General features: G+C 43.8%; 1 protein-coding gene across 2 annotated transcripts in view; it reads right to left on the minus strand.

Moving 5' to 3' along the window:
* Positions 1-4,443: 4,443 nt before the first annotated feature.
* The window catches only part of IL2RA (interleukin 2 receptor subunit alpha), a 47,610-nt gene continuing 30,757 nt past the window's right edge, over positions 4,444-21,296 (minus strand). Inside the window, exons 2-8 of one of the 2 annotated variants that reach the window (XM_037846380.1) lie at positions 18,097-18,288; positions 16,339-16,449; positions 13,335-13,550; positions 11,535-11,606; positions 11,011-11,082; positions 10,033-10,099; positions 4,444-6,286 (exon numbers count right to left, since the gene is read on the minus strand). In XM_037846380.1, the coding sequence (XP_037702308.1) occupies positions 6,262-6,286; positions 10,033-10,099; positions 11,011-11,082; positions 11,535-11,606; positions 13,335-13,550; positions 16,339-16,449; positions 18,097-18,288 (755 nt within the window). In that variant the 3' untranslated portion in view covers positions 4,444-6,261. The remainder of the gene's footprint in view (positions 6,287-10,032; positions 10,100-11,010; positions 11,083-11,534; positions 11,607-13,334; positions 13,551-16,338; positions 16,450-18,096; positions 18,289-21,296) is intronic. The other variant, XM_037846379.1, reaches the window with a different exon arrangement.

Genomic DNA, 21,296 nt, shown 5'->3' on the forward strand with positions numbered 1-21,296 from the left:
CTGTCTATATAAGGCACCAGCGCACACAGGTCGGGGCTGCTGCTTACTGAACTCCCTGCACGGTTTGACAGGCGGCAGTCACCGGCCGGCTAAATACAAGGCTCTTTAAATTCTGTTTGGCTGTCTCGTACTTTAACTCGCGGGCACCGTAACAAAGTTTATATGCCACAGTCTTCCATTATTACGGTTTGTGAGATTAGTTCAATTCATAACATCGTTCTTCTTCTACATATAATTGGTTAAATATCATTAATAAAACCAAATGGTTCTGTTTTTTAAAAAACTAAAAAAAAAAATAGTATGACAGATGTGGAAATTTAGGCTGTTTCTCATAAAATAATGCTAGTGTATAGGCTATAGAGAAAAATATGGTTGCTTCTCCCTACAGCCATTCTCCCTTCTCTTGGTAACTACCAAAATTTCATTTGGGTTTAATCCCCCTCCCACCCCATCCAGTGAGGGAAACTGAGTCCAGGTCTCGGCTCTGGTGCCACTCTTGGCCACAGTTCAGGAGTAGCAAAGACCTAATTTGAACCTAATAAGACTGGAGAAGATATTTGCTAGGAGCTCCTGGAGAGAAGCTCATTTCCTTTTAGCATGTGGTGATCTGATAAAAATTCTGAAATATTTGCAGTCTATTTTCCACCATGAGGGAAACTGGCCTTTGGATAAACCTGACATCACTAAAGACAGAGAAGAGAGAGCAAAAACAAACCCAGGTTCCTGACAAGGTTGTTGAGCCATGAATGAAACAACCAGCTAAGGCTACCCAGCTCTGTGGAGCAGTGGATTGGATTTTCTGTTATTTGCTACTCAGAGTCCTCAGTGACAAGTATGCTCATTTGGTGCTTGATTATTTTCTAGTGTTCTCAGATTTTTTGCATCCCTGCCCTCTTCTCAGTAGGAAAGCTCCAAAGTTATGTTTCTCAGTATTGCAGAAGGCCTGTGTGTTGCACTCCATTCCATAAAAGGAAGAATGATAATAGCAGGGATTGGGTTTGAAAATCTCAGCAGCCGTCCCTTGCTGATTCCTGACTCAGCTAGAAAACCCCATCTGATAGGAGCAGCTCCCTGTGAGCCAATGTTTTTGGAAACCCATAAGAGAATTATTAATTGACTACAGTCATTCTCTGATGATGACTGTGCCAGTTTGGATGTATTATGTCCCCCAAAATGCCATGTTCCTTAATTCAGTCTTGTGGGGGCAGATGTATTAGTGTTGATTAGGTTGGAATCTTTGGATTGCGTTGTTTCCATGGAGATGTGACCAGTAAACACCTTTGATTAGGGTGTGATCTGTTGATGGGAATGTTTCCATGGAGGTGTGGCCCTGCCCATTCAGTGTGGGCCTTGATTAGTTCACTGGAGTCTTATAAAGGGACTCACAAACAGAAGGACCACAGAGCTGCAGCTGAGACAGATATTTTGGAGACAGCCGTTGAAAGCAGACTTTTTCTCTGGAGAAGCTAAGAGAGGACAAACGCCCCAAGGGCAACATTTTGGAGAATGCCATTTTGAAACACAACCTAGGAGCAAACAGACGCCAGCCACATGCCTTCCCAGCTAACAGAGGTTTTCTGGATGCCAATGGCCTTTCTCCAGTGAAGGTACACTATTGTTGATGCCTTACCTTGGACAGTTTATGGCCTTAAGACTGTAACTTTGTAACCAAATAACCCCCCTTTAAAAAAGCCAATCAATTTCTGGTGTTTTGCAAAATGGCAGCATTAGCAAACCAGAACAATGATGGAGGGAAAAGTCAAATAAGTAAGGAGAGTTGATGTTATTGACCTAATACACTTATTTTCATCCAGGAGGTAATTTTTTCAGGGGACAGTTAAACATGCATTTATTTGAAAGTAGGTTTAAAATGTTGAATGTTTGTTCCTGATACTGTTTTCTATTACAAAAGATTTTGATACTAATATGATTTTATAAGCAAAACTTGGAAGAGGGGGGTGTATAAATCTGATAGCAGTAGGGATGTGGTGATTGTTATAGTTAGGACACTGGTTCAGCTTTTCTAACAAGGGCAAAAATCAGAGTGGTCTAAATGGGGAGAGTGTTTGTTTCTGTCTCACAGGACAGTCCAAGTTTGGTTGGATGGTCTTTACAGTGATGGTGTGGCCCCTCCATGATGTCAGACATCTGGGCTTCCTTCCCACAGGTAGGTCCAGCTCCCACAGCCAAGTCCACCTGCCAGTCAGTGAGGAGAGATGATGGGAAGGGAGTGTCCTTGCCTTTTAAGGGCAGATCCTGAAAACTGCACACATCACTTCTGCTCCTGTCTCATTAGTGAGAACGTAGTCCTCTGGCTGCACTTAGTTGCAAGGGAGGCTAGAAAATGTAATCTTTAGCTGGGGGAGGGAAGTGTTCTGCTTGAACTTAGGGCTTCTATTACCAGTCGAAGAAGGGGTTTAGGAGGAGATAGTAGTCCTTGTCACAATGATTTATTTATTTCCAAACAAACATATTCATGCTTTAAAACCTAGTTATTTGAAAATTATAAGCCAACCGCGTGGTTGATGCAATGATGTATCATTGTACACTGTACATAAATCAGACAACCTACAACAAATTAAATTATGATGAAGGCATGCTGGAGAGCCAGCAAATACAACCCCTGCCAAAACCAACCCCAAACAATCCTGGAAAAGCAAAGATAGCAGTATTCTTCCAGGAAGCTATACAAATTTTACCAGGAACCATGCCATGTTCTTAATAGAATGCTGAATTAGAGTCTTCCATAAACATAAATATTATGGCAATTTTTGTTTTTGAAAAAAAATTCAGGGTCTCAAAATAACTCAGTAGAAGACTGTGGGGTGTGGGGTTGTATGTACCCCAGAAAAACATGTTCTTAAACAACCCATTTCTGTGGGTGTGAACCCATTGTAAGTAAGACGTTTTGATGAAGTTACTTCAGTGAAGCTGTGACCCACCTCAGTCAGGATGGGGCTTAATCCTAGTGCTAGAATCTTTTTTTTTTTTTTTATCTTCATTTTATTGAGATATATTCACATACCACACAGTCATACAAAACAAATCGTACTTTCGATTGTTTACAGTACCATTACATAGTTGTACATTCATCACCTAAATCAATCCCTGACACCTTCATTAGCACACACACAAAAATAACAAGAATAATAATTAGAGTAAAAAAGAGCAATTGAAGTAAAAAAGAACACTGGGTACCTTTGTCTGTTTGTTTCCTTCCCCTATTTTTCTACTCATCCATCCATAAACTAGACAAAGTGGAGTGTGGTCCTTATGGCTTTCCCAATCCCATTGTCACCCCTCATAAGCTACATTTTTATACAACTGTCTTCGAGATTCATGGGTTCTGGGTTGTAGTTTGATAGTTTCAGGTGTCCACCACCAGCTACCCCAATTCTTTAGAACCTAAAAAGGGTTGTCTAAAGTGTGCGTAAGAGTGCCCACCAGAGTGACCTCTCGGCTCCTTTTGGAATCTCTCTGCCACTGAAGCTTATTTCATTTCCTTTCACATCCCCCTTTTGGTCAAGAAGATGTTCTCTGTCCCACGATGCCAGGTCTACATTCCTCCCCGGGAGTCATATTCCACGTTGCCAGGGAGATTCACTCCCCTGGGTGTCTGATCCCACGTAGAGGGGAGGGCAGTGATTTCACCTTTCAAGTTGGCTTAGCCAGAGAGAGAGGGCCACATCTGAGCAACAAAGAGGCATTCGGGAGGAGGCTCTTAGGCACAACCATAGGAAGGCCTAGCCTCTCCTTTGCAGCAACCGTCTTCCCAAGGGTAAAACCTATGGTAGAGGGCTCAACCCATCAAACCACCAGTCCCCTATGTCTGTGGTCATGTTAGCAACCGTGGAGGTGGGGTAGGCGAATACCCCTGCATAGAATCTTTTATAAGAGAATGAAATTCAGTCAGATATAAAGACCCAGAGGAAGCAGCCAGAAGCTGAAAGTCAACAGAACCTGAAGGGAAGGGAGAGGCTGGAAGAGGCCGCCATGGGCATTGACATGTAACAGAAGAGCCCAGGACCAAGGATCACCGGCAGCCAGCCCCAGAGTGCTGCAGTCTTCGTGGACAAACCATCACCTTGATGATGCCTCAATTTGGACTTTTTCCTAACCTCAAAACCACAAGCCATTAAACTTACCATTGTTTAAGCATGTTTAATACATTGCCTGGTATTTGCTTGAGTACCTAAGGAAACTAGAGCAAATACTAGCAAGTAAGCTGCCGTAAAAACTTCAGGAAAATCCTCCTGGCCCCCACAGGGTGCTGAGGACACTTCTTTGAGAATCATGAGACCAGTGGTGTGCAAACATTTTCGTCTCGGGACCTCTTTGCATTATTAAAAATTATTGAGGAGCCCAAAGAACTTTTGTTTATATGGGTTATCTTTGCCTTACCGTATTTCAAAATTAAAACTGAGACATTTTAAAAATATTGTTTATTAATTCTTTTGAAAATAACAGTAAGAAACTCATTACAAGCTACTTTGACAGCGATGACGTTATCACATATCATGTAGCCTCTGGAGAACTCCACTGTACACCCATCAGAGAATGAGAGTGAAAAGGGTAAATAACATCTGAATAATATTATGACTAGTAATTTTGATCTCACAGATCTCCCTTCTCCAAAAGGAGTAATGATAATTCAATTCAATTTTATTCAAGTCAGATTTATTTTTAAAACATTGTCCTGATCCAAGATTCCTGTCAACTTTCCCTGGAAATCATATATTGGGGGTGGGGATGGGCGCAGTGTGAGCAAGAGGGTCTGAGCCATATTTGATTCATCACAGAAAGGGCAGCCAATGGTTCTTTAATCCGGAGCTGGACCCTGCTGAAAGCTGCCTGTCATTTTTCATAACACTTTCCTGCTCTTTCAGAAACAAAGAGTTTGGAGTTTTCATTAATTTCCTTAATCATGTGATTTTGTGAAAATATAACATCTTAGGCAGCTAAGTTGGGAAGAGTGATCTTATACAAGAAATTGAAATCTTAGCACCTGAAGCTGATGTTTCCTATAGGAGTGGGGGGCGGGGTATAACCCAGTTGTCCTCAAAGTGTCGTCCCCCCCGCAAGCAGCATCACCATCACCTGGGAATTTGTTAGAAATATAAATTCTCAGGCTCCACCTCAGACCCACTGACTCAGAAACCCTGGGGTTGAGGCCAGCAGTCTGCATTTTACCACGTCCTCCTGGTGATTCCGACTTGCTAACTTTTTATTAAAGTCTGACGATCGCGGGCGTTCGTTTTCCATAGTTACATTCTGTCAGTGTGAAAGCCTTCCTCCTCCTTTCTTTCTTTCCTTCTATGAAAATTGCATCTATTGGTTTCTTTTCAGTGCTTCTATGACACTTATTTGGAAATGTCCGCATTTGCACACCACGTGTCTATCTCTGAACATCAAATTAGTGCAGTCCAAATTCAGTGTCATTTATAGAATCCTAAGGAAACTAACTCTTAAGGAGACCTATTAGTGTCCTTTTGATAAGTGTAATTCATTACCTGAGAACTCGTTTATCCTGTTCGCAACATTAACTCTAGGAAAATCCTTTCAAATAGTGAAGCTCTCTAATTCCAAGGGCTTGGCTGCCTTGTACTCGTTTTGCCATAGCTTCTGTTCTTTGGAAATTCAAAATGGAAGATGCATTAGAAGGGGGTAGTTGAGAGCCTTGAGCATAGGACAAAAAGATCCATGGTCACCAGCCCAACGTTCTTAAAGAACATCCATTAGGAATGTGATCAGGGAAATAGCCGGTCAGCCAGAGGCTGGGAAAGGCCCCATGTGGATCCAGGGACAAGGTCCAGTTACATAGGGTGGAGAATGTGTGTGTGTGTGTGTTTACGTTACTCCTAGGGTTTTTCTTGGGGATATTATAAACTGGGCAGTTGGGATGAAATTAACAGAAAGCTACTTTTCTTTATACTATATATGATGTGGAGAGGGTTCCATGCCATTTAAGTTTTAATAAACACATAATACATGACAAAAAAAAAAGAGTTCTGCTCCCTTTTCCCTCAGTGACTTTGGAATTGCTGCTTGGGAGCCGGTCGATCTCACTCATGGGTACTTCAGAGCTGCCTTGGAGATGGATTGCAGTTGCCCAGCATTCTGTGACGTGACCCTGGAGCCTTCCAAAATCCAAGGGATCACAAGCGATGCCTCTTGAATGAGGGTTTAAACTTTTTTGATTTTGCCTTCTGCTCCATGACTTCTGTTGGCTGTTCTTGGCTTCTTCTGACCGCTCTTGGTTTTCTAGATTGTCCTTCTACTCTTCCTCCTATAGAGATATAACTAAGTAATAGCCAGATGTCTAATACGACACCAAGGAAAGTACCGTCCCCACCCTAAACCAATGTGGCTAGACCATCCCACTTTAGCCCCATATGACCTGCTAAATTTATATGCCCCCCTCCCCAGGATATTGCTACTTTCCCACAAGCTGAAATCTGTCCTCAAGGACTCTCTGTCCCTCCAGAGGCCATGGCTGGCTGTCCAGTCTTAGCCTCTGTTCTGTGGTTCCCACAGAGTGATAATTCAGTTCATTGTGCAATGAGCAGATCAGAGAAAGAGCCCAGGAAAACCCTCCTGTTCCCGTCAGCCTCAGGGCTGGATATTTATTGATATGGAAGCCAACGGGGTTTGAGGAATGAAATATAGGATGGGCTCTGCTTTGTGGCTAATCCCCAGGGGTATGTAATTTGAGATCCTTGCTTTAAATTTCTTTCTAGGATATATTACCACAGGGTCCCACTCTCACACACACTAGACCTGGGAGTTATCCTGGCTCATCCTCTTTCCACCTGCCACCAAACCCTGCTAATCTTATCTCCTTGATGTATTGCTTGATTTTTCCCTACTTTTTAATTTGTAGCCACTGAGCTAGTTCAAGCGTACAGCATCTTACGTGTGGACTTATTCCATTGTAATGCAATCCAGCTGCCAGCCCCCACTGTTACCCGCCTCTGCACTGTAGCCAGACCAGCCAAATGGCCAGTGCCACCATTTGCCTCCTGAGTAAAGCTCTCTGGGGTTCTCTGTTGCCCTCGGGATAAAGTCCAGGCTCCTCAGGACTTGGCCACTGTCTATCCAAAACTTTATGGTCACCACTGCCCCTGTGCACTTTGCACCCAGGTGATGAGAACAGCTTGACTTCTAGTGTGGCATCGTGCTGTGTCACACCTCCTTGCCTTTCCCCTGCTCCCTTTGCCCAGAAGCCATTTCCTGCCTTGGTCATTCCATCTTCTCTAAAAGCCTCCTTTGAACCCTTTGGTAAGGCTAAGTGCCCTTTCTCTCTGCTCCTATAACACCTCAAATCTTGGGCCTTAACACATTCTACTGACAGTCTCTGTTTTTCTCTTTCTCCCCCACTTGTCCATGAGCTCCAGAGGGCAGTGCCCATGTTGGATTCCTCTTTGCATCCCCAGCTCAGTGCCTGGCACTTAAGAGATGTTCTGGAAATGTTTTCTGATGTCTATGGAGGACAATAGCTGCACAACAGGAATAATAATAGCAACTAACTGTGCTAAGTGACTTCTATGATTGAAAACTAGTTCCTAGCCAGCGCTGTCCTCTAGTACTTTCCGTGATGATGGAAGTGCTTTGTATCTATGTTGGCCAGTAAGGTATTCCAGTCTCTCATGTGGCTGTTGGACACTTAACATGTGGCTGGTGCAAGCCAGGAACTAAATTTTTAATTGTATCTAATTTATCTGTGTTTGTATCTAAAGAGCCACAAGTGGCAAGTCTGTCCCAGCCCTTACTTAGCCCATGGGAATATCTGGTCACTTCCCATAAGACAGGGCTCCCAGCAGTGATGTGCCGGTGAATGTTTAACAGCAAGCTCTCTGAACAAGTTTGCCTCTTTCCATGCGGTAAATGCTCTCACCGTGGCCAATTTCAAGCTACTGATGGGATGTCACTGAATGTGGAGTTGGGAAGAGATGTGCAGCTGCCCCCCGTTATATAGTATTTCCACCACGCAGATGTGATAGCCGGAAATAGCCCTGAGAACAAAGATGATAGTAAAATGTAATAAAAGAATTAGGAAGTGATTTGTTTCGCCTATTGTGACTGTTGTTTTTAATATAATTGATTTAATTTGTAAATTTATGTAATTTATTTTTTAATCCTGCCTGTTCTTAACAACCAGCTTGCAAAATTCCTGAAAATTTAACAACTGGCTCCCGTGAGCCAGTGCGAACTTGTTCCAGCATATCACTGGTTTCCAGTGATTGCTCAAAAAAATCTCTCTTTGGCTAGAATGTATTTGGTGATCACTGAGTAATTCAGATGCAGGCTTTTTGTCTGGTCACCAGAGGGCACCATAAGATGAAATTATATTCTAGGAGACAGATTCCCGGGACCAAACTCTTTGACTAAAGTGGTCATTTTGAAATTTAGGTTTGCGTTTCCCAAGATTGTAGTTCTGGGAGACCTTGTGGGATAGTTCCAGACAGTTCTTTGTTTCACAACATGAACTCCAAAGCATTACCACTCCCAAATAATTTCTTCCCCTTGGGTCTGAAGACTTTTGATCGTCAAGCAACCACATGGGAAGACGTATGACGGATATGAAGCCTTGTCAGTGAAGGAAAGACGGCATCTAACAAGGATTGGATTCCTACATTGTTTCAGGCATTTTACACACTCAATCTCAGGTGAATCTAAAATAGCATTTTAGGGAAATTGGTTGACTGCTGTCTATATGAATACTTTCTGATACAACAACCCCTGAGGCCTTACCATTTACATTGCAGTAATTTGGACTTCTTAATTCACATGAGGAAAATTAGGAGTATATTGTAGGCCTGATGATTCACATAAGGATGGAAGAAATCTGATTTTTTTCTCTCTCTGGCTGGGCTAACCACAGGATCTGAGAGCTTTGGGTTTTGAGAAGTGGGTCAGTGTCTTCTCAGGGTCTTACTGGGTGGGGGGAGGTTATCAGCGTTGAGCAGAGTGCACCCTGGTAGGGGTGGGGGACACCCCCCTTTCGTGATCTGCTGCAGGCTCGAGTTCCACAATCACTGGACTAGTGTAGGCTTGTCAGACCTGGCTGTGTCTTAGTGCTTTCCAAAAGTACTGATGTCCCGGGCTCAAAAGGCCACATATTGTGTGATTCCATTTATATGAAATGTCCAGAATAGGCAAATCCATAGAGAAAGACCAAAAGTAGATTCATGGTTCCCTGAAATGTGGAGGAGGGGGAGGCAGGAATTGGGAGGTATAGGGTTTCTTTTTGAGGATGATGGAAATGTATTGGAATGAGATAGCGCTGATGGTTGCGCAACGTCGTGAATATGCTAAAAACCACTGAATTGTATTCTTTAAAATGGCGAGTTTTATGTTATGTGAATTTTAGCTCAATTTTTAAAAAGTATTGCTGTCCAGGGCTCACTCCCAGAGATTCTGATGGGGCCCAAGAATTGGCACTTTTAAAAAATCTTCCCTGGTTGTTCTAATAGGCAGCCAGAGTTGAGAACTTGAATTAATGCAAACAAGGCTGCACGTGGGTTATGTTCCTGGTTCGGGGGATTCTGGTGAGGTGTCCACAGCAGGTGGGCAGGGAAGCTTAGTGGAGAAGCTGCCCTTGGTTTCTGTCTAGCCTGGGGCGGGGGTGGGGGGTGGGGGGTAGGCAGCAAGATTTTGGGCTCTAGTATCAGACTGAGGTTTCAGCCTCTGCTGTGTGATCATTGTTCTAGTTGCTTAATCTCGCTAAGCTATAGCTATTCCAAAGGTTTTCACCAAGATAAATTGCAATGATGTCCATAAGAAAAGTATTGAGTGTGGCCCTCAACAAATGTTAATTTCCTTGCTTTCCCATTTTCCTGCTGTTTTCATTCTCTCGGGGAATGCACCAACTGGACAATTCTCCATGGATTGCTTCCCAGACTGCTAGTATGAGAAGGGTTGGGTGAGGGTGGGGGCTCTTCCTTCTAGCAGGTGCTTGTCCTTCTCTGTCCTTCGGTGAAGTGCTGTGCCTGCTAGCTCGGACAGGTGCTTCCTAGAGGGCACTGGACTCACCATTTCCACTGCCAGGTGAGCCCACTCAGAAGGAGGATACTGATCAGCAGGAAAATGCAGCCGGCCACTGTCAACAGAGAGAGAAGCAGCTCAGCAGAGGGGTGCCCTGGGCGTGGCCTTGGGGGTAGCAGGCAGCTAGGGCCACAGAGCAGGTGGGAGAATCCCCCAGGTGCGCAAAGGGCTTCCTGAAGAGGCGGACTCTGCAGATTCTGGTTTCCTTTCTCAGAATGCAGCTCTCCCCCACAGGATTTCTTAGGAGGTGGAAGGAAGTGGGATTAGGATGGGGTGGGGTGTGGAGAGGTAGCCTTTATCTCAAGAAAAGAGCCACCGTTCTGTTCTCCCCAGGAGAGCAAGCTGACACGCAAGCTCTTCAGAAAGGCTCAGAGACCAGGCCTCATTGAAGGGGGCCCAGTTCTGTTAAAAGAAATGGCAAAACATAAAAATAAATGATAGACATATTAACATCTCCCAAACGTATCCGTCTTTTCCGAACACTGCTTTCCTGAGGTCCTGGAGTCAGCTATTAATTTTTTTTTTGTCAGATGTGGCCTCAAAGCCTCTCCCCCTGTCTCCAGCCAGGACACAATTGTAGTATTTATGGAATGTTCTCTTTCTCTCTTTCCCTGTTTATACTTCATCCCCCCTCCCTGACCTCATGCCTCACAGCACCCTGACATGGGTATTGTCCTTTAAGGTAAGTTCAGGAGGAACTGGTAGGGGCTGGTTTGAGACTTGACTCATAACTTAGTATAACTGATTACTGAGATTTTGAGTTACATTAATATGTAGATCAGTTCTTTTCTCTTATAAACATGATGTAGTCTAAAGAGTAGGTCATTTTAAACCAACCACCCACCCAGTCGACCAATTAATCACCCACCTACCCACCCATCCAGACACCAACCAACCAATTAACCAACCCAAGTAACATGTTCCACAGTCTCTATTTAGGGTACATTTTATCCCACCCGGACCCACCTGCTATCTGATACTCTGTAGTAAATACGAACGTCTCCATGGTTGTAACCAATTCTGTATGTTCTTGCAAATCTGTGAAAGAGAGAGAGGCAGCTCAGGTTATGCTAATTATAGGAAAGCACCTGGCTGGAGAGAGTTAGGGCTCCTCAATGAACTGAAAGCTCGGGAGACTGAGAGATGGGCGGTGAAAGCAAGAGGAACAGGTAGGGCAAGCATTTCATCTCATTTTCCTTTTCTCTGACGCTTGCTCTGGAGCCTGCAGCTTGCTAAGAGCCAGGCCCTGTCCTGGAGGGGATAGAGGCTGTGGTGGCTGGTTTCTCCTGCCTCTGCCCCCTCACTGCTCCCTGACGTGTTTGAGCATCAGGAGGCCGAGTGAGCTATGGTCTTGAACACCTACAGATCCATCTGACCCGTCTGCTGTGGTGGCCTCTGCTGCAGTGGCCCTCTTTGGGCAGATTGTCTTCCCTTTCTTGTCTTAGGGTTCAATGATCAACCTTTTATCTTCCCAGACACTCTAGACATACCTGTTGTAATTAGGAGACAGGAAGTTGCGCTGTCAGAGAGAGGCTCCGTGCTTGATTCTGGCTGTTCTTTGCCTGGGGGAGAAAGCAAGTGGCAGCCTGTGAAACTGAAGACAGGGTGCTCTGCCCCTCCTCCACCAGCCCCAGAACGTCTATCTGAGACAGAAACCTTGGCTCTGGGTGCACCGACTGGGGACGCCACCTCACATAGTCCTATGTATCAGGGAACAGGGAGGTGGTTGAGGGGCCTCCAGCAAAGCAGGGTGAGAGGGGACTCTAGTCCTGACCCAGCGTCTCATGAAACTGGGAGCAGCCTTTCTCCCTGCACTGCCTGCTCAGCCCTGGTGTCCATCTGTGGCATGAGAAACAGCTTTTGAATCCAAAACATCAGAAAAAATGGGCCACAATAATAGAAATCTGATTGAACCCTCTGGTGACATAGAAATGCACAAAAGGTTAGCTCAGAATTATTAGGACTGGGCATTAATGCTTGCAGGGTGCATTTCAACTGATCAGAATGGTTCTTGGTAGGAATGGTGATGGGATGCTTAAATGCCCTGCAGGAAGATTGTAGATTTGGAATGTGAACAGTTTTCTTTTTATTACTTTTGTACAGGAGGTCCAGTCAAAACTGTATTGGTGTTTTGTTCTGACAGGAGCATGTTGTGATTGGAAGAGTAAGAATCAATATTAACGTTTTAAATTCATGCTATCCCTTTTAAAAAGTAAAGGTAGGGATTGGATAAAGTTCAAGGACTAAAATAAATCTGCTTCTCCCTGCCCCACCAAAATCCTACAAATAACAGAAAAACTGGCAGCACTGGAGTGGACCTCGGGAGGAACTGGCCTCTTCCCAACCCAGCCACCTAAGCACCTTCTATTTTTCTTTCAAAGCACTTACCATATTTGTATTTAAAAATTTATTCATTAACTTGTTTATTATCATTCTTAACTAGACAGGGAGTCACTGTGTCAAGGACCCTGGTATTACACCCACACACCCACACACACACCATACACATATACACAAACCATACATGTACACACATACATCAGGTGTGAACACACATCACACACATGCACACATGAGAAAGAGATCACTGCCATGTACCCAGCACCTGGAACATTCGCTGGCACCCAGCAGTTATGCAACCACTCTCCGTGGTCCTGATGAATGAATGGGCGAGTGGACGGCCATTCTCCTTCAGAAAGGCTGTCGGACGGGCCATGGTTTACTCTCAGTTGTCTCTGCTGAGGCTGTAGCCAGACCTCTCCTCCTCCTGCCTCCCTCTGGTGACTTTCAGTCCCTTCTCTGTCTGTCTGCACTTGATCCACAGTCAGTTAGAGGACATCATACAAGAAAGAGCAAGCTAACCACAGAGCACTATATAAATGATGTATTCACATTCTATTTGAGTAGAAGGGAGAAACACCTGTGTGGGGAGGCTGGCCTTCCCTTTCGGGCTAGTGCAAGTCTTGCTAGCTTTGAGAAGGAAGTGGAATTTCAGGATCTGCTAGATCCCGAAAGGTGGTAGCATCACCCCCAGGGAGTTGACATCTGGGGTGCTTTAGAATGCTTCAAAGATCTTCCCTCCTCTTTGGTGTCTTGCTATTTATCCCCCATCAGGGTAGGAGGGACCTTAGAGTTCATCAGGTCTACTTTTTATAATGAGAAAAAAAAACGAGGCCCAGGGAGAGTTAGTGGCTTGCCCAAGGCCACCTAGCTGGTAAAGTCAGGAAATCCACCTTGGCCACCCCAGTGTGGAAAAGCAGCATAGTGGCCCCAGGAAGGGACCCCAATACCTGGAAGCAGCCCATACTCCTCCTCCTTTGTGCACGTGAGCCGGGGCCGCGTCCACCTTGTTTTCCCACAGTGCATTTTGCAGATGCTCTTGGCAGGGCCCTTCTGTAGGGCCCTGTAGCCCTTGAGGCACTGGTAATAAACAGTCTGCCCCACCATGAAATGATAGATTCTCTCCATAGCTTCATGTTCCCAAGGCGGAGGTTCCCTGCAGGGACCTGGGAGAAGAAAAGGAAATTCTGAAGGAAGTAGGAGAAAGCATTGCAAGTGAATCCAAGGTTTCTTTTGCCAGAGTCTGGACCTTGGTTCTTATTGTTTTGTTTGTTCATTTGCCCATTCATGAATGCATTCATTCATTCTTTCATTCAGCAGATATGTATTAGAACCTCTGTGTGCCAGGAACTTTGCTAGGCACTGTGGGATGGCACAAAGACCCAGCCGTTCCTGCAAGAAGCCAGTAGTCAGTTGGGTAAGAAAGACGTATGAAGGAGGAACTGTGGTGGGTTTTATACTTGAGGCACAGATTCTTGCTATGGAAACACAGAGGGGTGAGTGACTTATTCTGATTGGTGCCAGCCCAGAAGAGGGAGCACCTGGGCTGGCTCTTGACGGATGATGAGGGTTTCGATAGGTGGACAGGGCTATGTTGAGAGATAAGGGCAGGTCCAAGCCAACGTGGGCCCATGAAATATGAGGAGAACCTGGGATTTCCTCTGGATACGTGAGGAAGCACAATCTCTGGTTGTGGCTGGTGGTCATCTTGGATCCATGGGAGAAGGACTGGGGACAAAGCTACAGCCCTGAGGAGGGAGTAGCTGAGAGAATCTCAGAGCAGTGGAGCCTGATCTCTGATCAAGCCATGCCTGAAGCTTGACCCATATGATCCCTGTCACAGTGTCTGAAAATTCCCCATGCCTGGTAACTTCCACTCACTCTCCCAAGTAAAACCCAAGCCAGACTGACCTTTAGTCCCAGAGATCATGTCCTGCTGTGATTTAATATCACAATTCTCTTAGTCTTTGCATTCCCCACCCTCTCCTCCCAATATGGGCATGTGAAACTGCAGGTACCCTCTAACCTCTGACCCTCCAGCCTTCCCCAACTCCAAGTACCCAAATACCTCAATAAGCTCCTCTGCCCCAGTAGAAAGCTGAGTGGTTCTGTCCCAAGCACTGTCATACAGTGTAGTATTTTGCAAATAATGACTGAACGTGTGTCTTAGTCTCAGAATGAAATCGTCCTTTATAAAGCCAATGAAATTCATAACTGTTTGAATTGAGTTTGCTTGTTTCAAATGAAAACATCCACACTAAGACAATCTGTGAAACAAACCTTAGCCAGAACCAGCTGGTTGTCTCTTGAGTAAGGGCAGCAAGCATGGGCCTCTTAAACAACCTTTCAATAAATGTGGAAGGTGATGGGGCAAAATAGAGCAAAACAGACAGTTAAATGTGTTTTGGGAACACAGTTTCAATACTAAACTGCAGAAGCAGAAGGATAAAAGCATCACGTTGCAACAGTGCCCCAGGGTTACTCTTTTGCAACAGTTTTCCTGGATCACTTCTTTTGTTTTTCTTTTCTTTTCTTTTTTTTTTTTAAGTAATGGGAACTGTGAGAAAATTCAAACTAGCTTAAAATAAATAATCAGTTGGAAAACCCCCCATCTTATTTAGGGGAATTGAGGTCTTATTCCAGTCCTACTGTGTGAGCTTAGCCAAGTCTTTCAACATCTCATGTCAATTTCCGTATCAGTAAGGGAAACTTTACTCAAATGAGATTATGTATGCTCTGATAATGTTCTTTGTAAGGTTGTAAAGCTAGCATCAGACTATAGGGTTTCATAGGGTCAGCTGGTTGCCAAGATGCTCAGGTTTTTCCGAACAGATTTTCTTATTTCTTCCTGATGCTGTGACAGCAGAAGCATTCATTTTAGAAAGGGATGGGCAGGCCAGAGGGTAGTAAGAAAGCATGCACTCACCCAAAGCCTGTTAGCTGGGAGATGTTTGTCTGCAGCTTTTAAGACTCACTAGCCTGATACATTTTACAGTCATAATCTGTTGAGCTGAATTGCTTGCCTTGGACTTAAAGAGAAAATACAGAGGATTTCCTTGAGGTCAGGGACGGTAGTCCTACACTTGTTTGAAGCTTCCACCCTCGGTGCCTGGCACAAAGCTAGTCCCAGCTCAGGCTTTCTGAATTGAGTTGAGTTGGATTCTATTCCGCCAGCTCCCAAACCAGTGAAGGATGTGTTACCTCCAGGGAAATCAGGCTGCTGTGAGTTTGGTTTGAGATGCTGGAAATCAGTCCGCCACCACCACAGAGTGGTTCTTGTCCCCATGATGTTCTACAAAGAGGGTGTGCCGGTTTGAGTGTATTGTGTCCCCCAAATGCCATTATCTTTGTAGTCTTGTGTGGGACAGAAGTTTTGGTGCTGGTTGGATTTGCTTGGAGTGTGCCCCACCCAGCTGTGGGAGATAATTTTGATGAGATGTTCCCATGGAGGCTTGGCCCCACCCATTCGGGGTGGGCCTTGATCAGTGGAGCCATATAAATGAGCTGACTCAAAGAGGAAAGAGAGAGCAGCTGGGAGTGATGTTTTGCAGAGGAGCAAGCTTGCTAGAGAGGAACGTCCTGGGAGAAAGCCGTTTTGAGGCCGGAGCTTTGGAGCAGATGCCAGCTGCCTTCCTAGCTAACAGAGGTTTTCCGGAGGCCATTGGCCATCCTCCGGTGAGGGTACCCGATTGCTGATGTGTTACCTTGGACGTTTTGTGGCCTTAAGACTGTAATTGTGTAGTGAAATAAACCCCCATTTTATAAAAGCTTATCCATCTCTGGTGTTTTGCATTCTGCAGCATTAGCAGACTAAGACAGAGGGCAATGAAATATACATGCTCACAGGGAGTGGGGCAGACTTTCCTCCTTGGGGGAGCACACCAGATACATGCCCAAGAAGGGTTGGCTCCTTGGGGTCAGGGAGAAGACAACTGTTCCAGATGCATCTCTTACCTAAAAGGTTTACTTGGTCCACAGGCTGCATTTGACTTTGCACATCTGTGGTGTTTCTTTCCTTCTGTTCTTCAGGTTTAGGTGTAGCGTGTTTTCCTTTGTTCCTAGAGGCTAGAGAATATATGTGGAATGAATACAGAGAATATAGCTTTGCAAATGCTGAAAATAGAAAACACCGTTCACGTATGCAGGCACTCAAAAATATCACCCAGTAGAGACAAACTGACTGAGGAAAGGCAACTCGTGTCGGGGGCTTTGGGGATGAAAGGAAGAAAGTTCAACAGCAAAATCAAGGTATCAGATACACTTAGATTTAGAATCTCAGGGCTCATTCTCTCCAAATTCTACTTCAGGGGGCAGAATCTACTGACAATATTCAAACAAGTGGCCCCGACATCCCTGCTTGCCTTCACCAGCGGTGATGAGGACAGGGGCACTTGGTTGGTGAACACTCAGTTGTTCATAGGCGCCCATCCTGTCTTCTCTCCTAATGTGTACACTCCTTGAGGGCAGGCATCCGGGCAGGGCTCCCGCCTTTTTATCTGCCATAATGCTGGGCATTGAGCTAGACACATAGGAGATGCTCAGTGCTTATTCTTGGCTTGGGGAAGACGAGCTGAAGCAGTAGTTCACAACCCTCTTCAGACATGCTACCCTGTGTCCCACCCCTAAAGATTCTGGTTCACCAGGTCATGATTAATACGTAGACAGGTGTACTTTCAAACACCTCCACTGGTGATTCCAGTCCCACCCAGCACTGAGGAACACTGCTCCAAGGCTCTCAAGCCATGTTCTGGTGTCCAAAAATAAAGAAACTCAAAGTGAACAACCTCCTTGGCTTCGGTTGTCTACATGACAGTCTGATCCGCCTGGGGATGTGTTATTCTCCTCTCTCCTTGACCAGCTCCTGCCTCACCCACCCCATCCCAGGGCTTGAAAGGCTCTAACAGGATGGGACAAGAGGCAGCAGCCTTTTGGGGGGGGATGTGGGGTCTTTGGGGTGATATTCCTCAGACTCTGCAGTATTAGTTCCTGACACAGGGCTAGGGAAGACACTGGACCGACTTTACCAGGCATTTCTCCTTGACAGTACATTTCTCCCCCAAAGAAATCCCCCAAAGGCCCCGTGGAATCCAGAGTGGAAAATGTTGGTAATAGATGAGACCCTACAAGTCAGTGACATGAGTTTCTATTCCCTCTTTTCTCTCATCACAGGCCTTTCCTGTGTCTGTTTTTCTACCCAGAACTTATTCCATAGGGTTGGAAAGGGGGATGGTGGGGTTGGGGCTGGGGTGTATTGGGAAATTCTTATTTGGGGTGGAGCTAGGATAAATATATTTCATTGCTCAGGATATGAATGGTATGTTTTAGGAACTTAGGGAACTGAAAGCAAAAGAATTAATTCAGCCTTACAGGTAGATAGGTGTGCCCCACTGTAATTATTTTTTAAGGTTTTGTAATTATTAGTGTAAAGTCTATCCCTCTCTGTACACACACTGGAAGTTCCTCAAGGGCTATGTCTGTTTTATCCCCGGAGCCTAGAACAGTCCCTGGAACTAATAGGCACTCATTAAATATCTGTTTAAAGAACGAATATTCCTGGATCCTCTAAAAATTAGGTGTCATTTGCATAGAGAGTATGATGTTAGTTTTTTTAGAGGGAGAGTGGGCCACCTGATTTTTCATCCGTAGGGTTGAGTGAACAAAAGCGGAAGCAATAGTTATCTTTCCCATGGTAGTTACAAAAGGATCACTTACAAATGCTGATGCATTGACATTTGTTTTCCCAAGAAGAGTAGCTGGAGTTTCCCACGCAAAGCATAAAGGGTAATCCGTTCCTGCTTCTGCGGAAGCCTCTCTTGCATTCACAGTTTAAAATGGTGCCATTCTGGTAGGTGTGGGCTTTGAATTGGGCGTTTCTGACCTTTGGTGGATCATCTTCACAAAACTCTGCAAAGGGAAAAAAAGCGTATTTGGAATTGAGAAGATTCCAGTCGAACACTCATGTATTTAATCATGTAATTATTTAATCACATATTTCTTCCCTTTATTTAAAATATTTTTTATAGACCCACATAACCTAGAAAGGAACAAAGACCATGACCATTGTTCTTTAGAAACCTTTGTATCACAGGTGGTCAAAAGTTGACTTCAAACAAGTTCCTCTCCAAATCTCAGTCTATTTCAAACAAAAGGAGTAGGTTTTGTTCTGAATATACCTCATATCAAGCTGGTATAGAAAGAGAAAGAGTACCAAGATGCATGAGGATAGGAAGGAAAGAAATGTAATTGAGGGACAAAATGTGTCTGTGAGAGATGATTTTCAGGAAATCAGTATTGTCAGACTTTACAATAATTAATGATTCTCTACCGTTTTTGAGACATATGTGTAACATGCTTCACTCAGCATCTAGAACATAGGAAATGTGTGTTTCTCACCCACCCCACCTCTGAGTTTACCAAATTTCTTCTCATGCCTTAAGACTGTACCCTCCCCCAGCCCAAAAGTAGACACTGAGGAACCCAGGAGTGGCAGCAGACTTACAACCAGTAAAGGGAAAAAGGCACTGGTCTAATCAGGAGAAAAATAATTCTGTTGCATACTTCAATACAAGTAGACTCTATCATGATATCCCCTTCTAAAAGAAAATAAAGGAAAATAGCTTTGCATGCTAGGGATAGGGAAAGATTTCTTAAAGAGGACACAAAATGCAGTAAAGTGTAAAAGAAGAAGATTGGAAAACTTCTGCTCATCAAAAGACAGTAAGAAAATGAAAGAAAGAAAAGAATCACAGACTAGGAGAAAATATTTGCCACACATATATCTATCAAAAGACTTGTTTCCAGAATATGTAAAGAACTACAAATAAACAACACTAAAAGGCAAAAAACTCAATAAATAAGTGGACAAAGCTTGAACAGTTGCTTCTCCAACATCAGATGTATGATTGTCAATAAGCACTTGAAAGGGACCTCAACATCATTAGAGATCAAGAAAATACAAATGGAAAACTACCATAAAATAGCCATTGAAATAGTTAAAATGGACAGTACACTGACAACAGCACATGTTGGAGAGAATGTGGAGCTACTAGAGCTCTCTTCCATTGCTGGTGGGAGTATAAAATATACAACTACTTTGGAAAGTTGCTTGAAAAGTTTTTGATAAAGTTAAGCATATTACTTACTACCCTATGGCCCAGCATATGTCTGCAAAAAGCCTTGTATAAAATATTTATGATAGTTTTATTAATAATATCAAGAAAGGGGAAACAATCCAAATACCTGTCATTGGGAGAATACACAAATATTTTATAATACAGTCATGCCATAGAACGCTACTCAACGGTAAAAAGAATGACTTACTGGTATATACAACATTGGTAAATCTCAAAAACGTGACGTGGAACAAAGGAAGCTAAGTACAAAATAGCACTTACTGTATGATTCCCTTTACGTGAAGTTCAAGAAAAGACAAAACTAATATACAGAGAGAAATCAGAATTGGGGTTGCTTGTGGTAATTGGGGATTGACTGGAAAGAAACAGTAAGATTGTGGGGATGCTGATTATACAGATGTATACATTTGTCAAAACTCATCAAATTGTACAGTTAAGATCTGTGCATTCTTCTTGGTATATACCCGGAAGATCTGAAAGCAATGACGTGAACATATATTTGCACACCAAGTTTCATAGTGGCATCATTCACAATTGTCAAGAGATGGAAACAATCCAAATGCCCTTCAACAGATGAGTGGATAAACAAAATGTAGTCTGTATACACACGATGGAAGGAACGATGTCATGAAGCATATGACAACGTGGATGAATCCTGAAGACATAACGCTGAGTGAAATAAGCCAGACACAAAAAGAGAGATATTGTATGTTACCACTAATGTGAACTCCATGAAAAATGTAAAATAAATATTTTGTATTGTAGAATGTAGGGGACCAGAGCTAGACAGCAACTAGTGAAGGTGGAACGATAATCCAATAAGAAAAGATAAGCTGTTGGGTGTGGGTGTGTGTGGGGGGGCAGAGATCTGTGCATTTCACTGTAAGTAATTTTACCTTAATAAAGTCAAGATGATGTATATTTAGCAACCCTTTTATAATTATCCATAAGCACAAATAATCAAGGATTGACCTCAGATACATTTGGAAATCTAAACTGCAAGCGAAAGTTGCTAAATACATAAATTTGCAAAGAAACAAATTGCCTTTGAGGGAACGTTGTGTCCTTAGGAACTGTTTAATTACATGGTGGTGTGCTTTTCTAGGCACAGCCATAGAAACTCCCAGAGTGGCCATAAATTAGCCGAGTGTCTGAGGAGGGCCTGTGGGGACAAGAGGAAGTTCCAAACCTTCTTGCTCTCAGAGACCTCCCTTTCATAAAAAGCAGCCTTCCTGGAACTAAGAAACACTGAGCCTTCCACGTCTGTAGCTCAGAACCAGCGAGGACTCCCTTTTCCTGGGAGGCTTTGCCAAAGGTGCCCGAGCTCATGTGGACAAAGTGGGGGGCAGAAGAGTGTGAGGGAAAAGGTAGCCTTGGAGGTTTGTTTCTTTTTAATCTAATAGAAATAAACCTGGGGTATTTTTTGACCCTTCTCAGCATAACACCATAAAAGAAACAGCAACACAACATCCAAAGAAGAACTGAACATCAGTTTGTCTATCCCCAGTTCTTTCAAAGGGGCCACAAAGAAAAATTTCATTTGTATCACTCAGCAATAAGTTTTAAAATCCTCTTTCCCTGTATTACCACTTTTTATTTTTAATCCAGCATGGCAGTTGTCCTCATTCTCTAATTTTACTCCCTACAAAATTCTTAAAATCCATTCTCCAGATTCAGCAAATAGGAGCTTCTCTCTGTCTTTATCCTTGCTCCTACATTCCCAGATCAATTTCTTGCGTCTACCTGTGGCCTGACTTTTTTTTTTTTTTTTTTTTAATT

This window comes from Choloepus didactylus, chromosome 8 (genome assembly GCF_015220235.1).
Source record: "Choloepus didactylus isolate mChoDid1 chromosome 8, mChoDid1.pri, whole genome shotgun sequence".
NCBI lineage: Eukaryota > Metazoa > Chordata > Mammalia > Pilosa > Megalonychidae > Choloepus > Choloepus didactylus.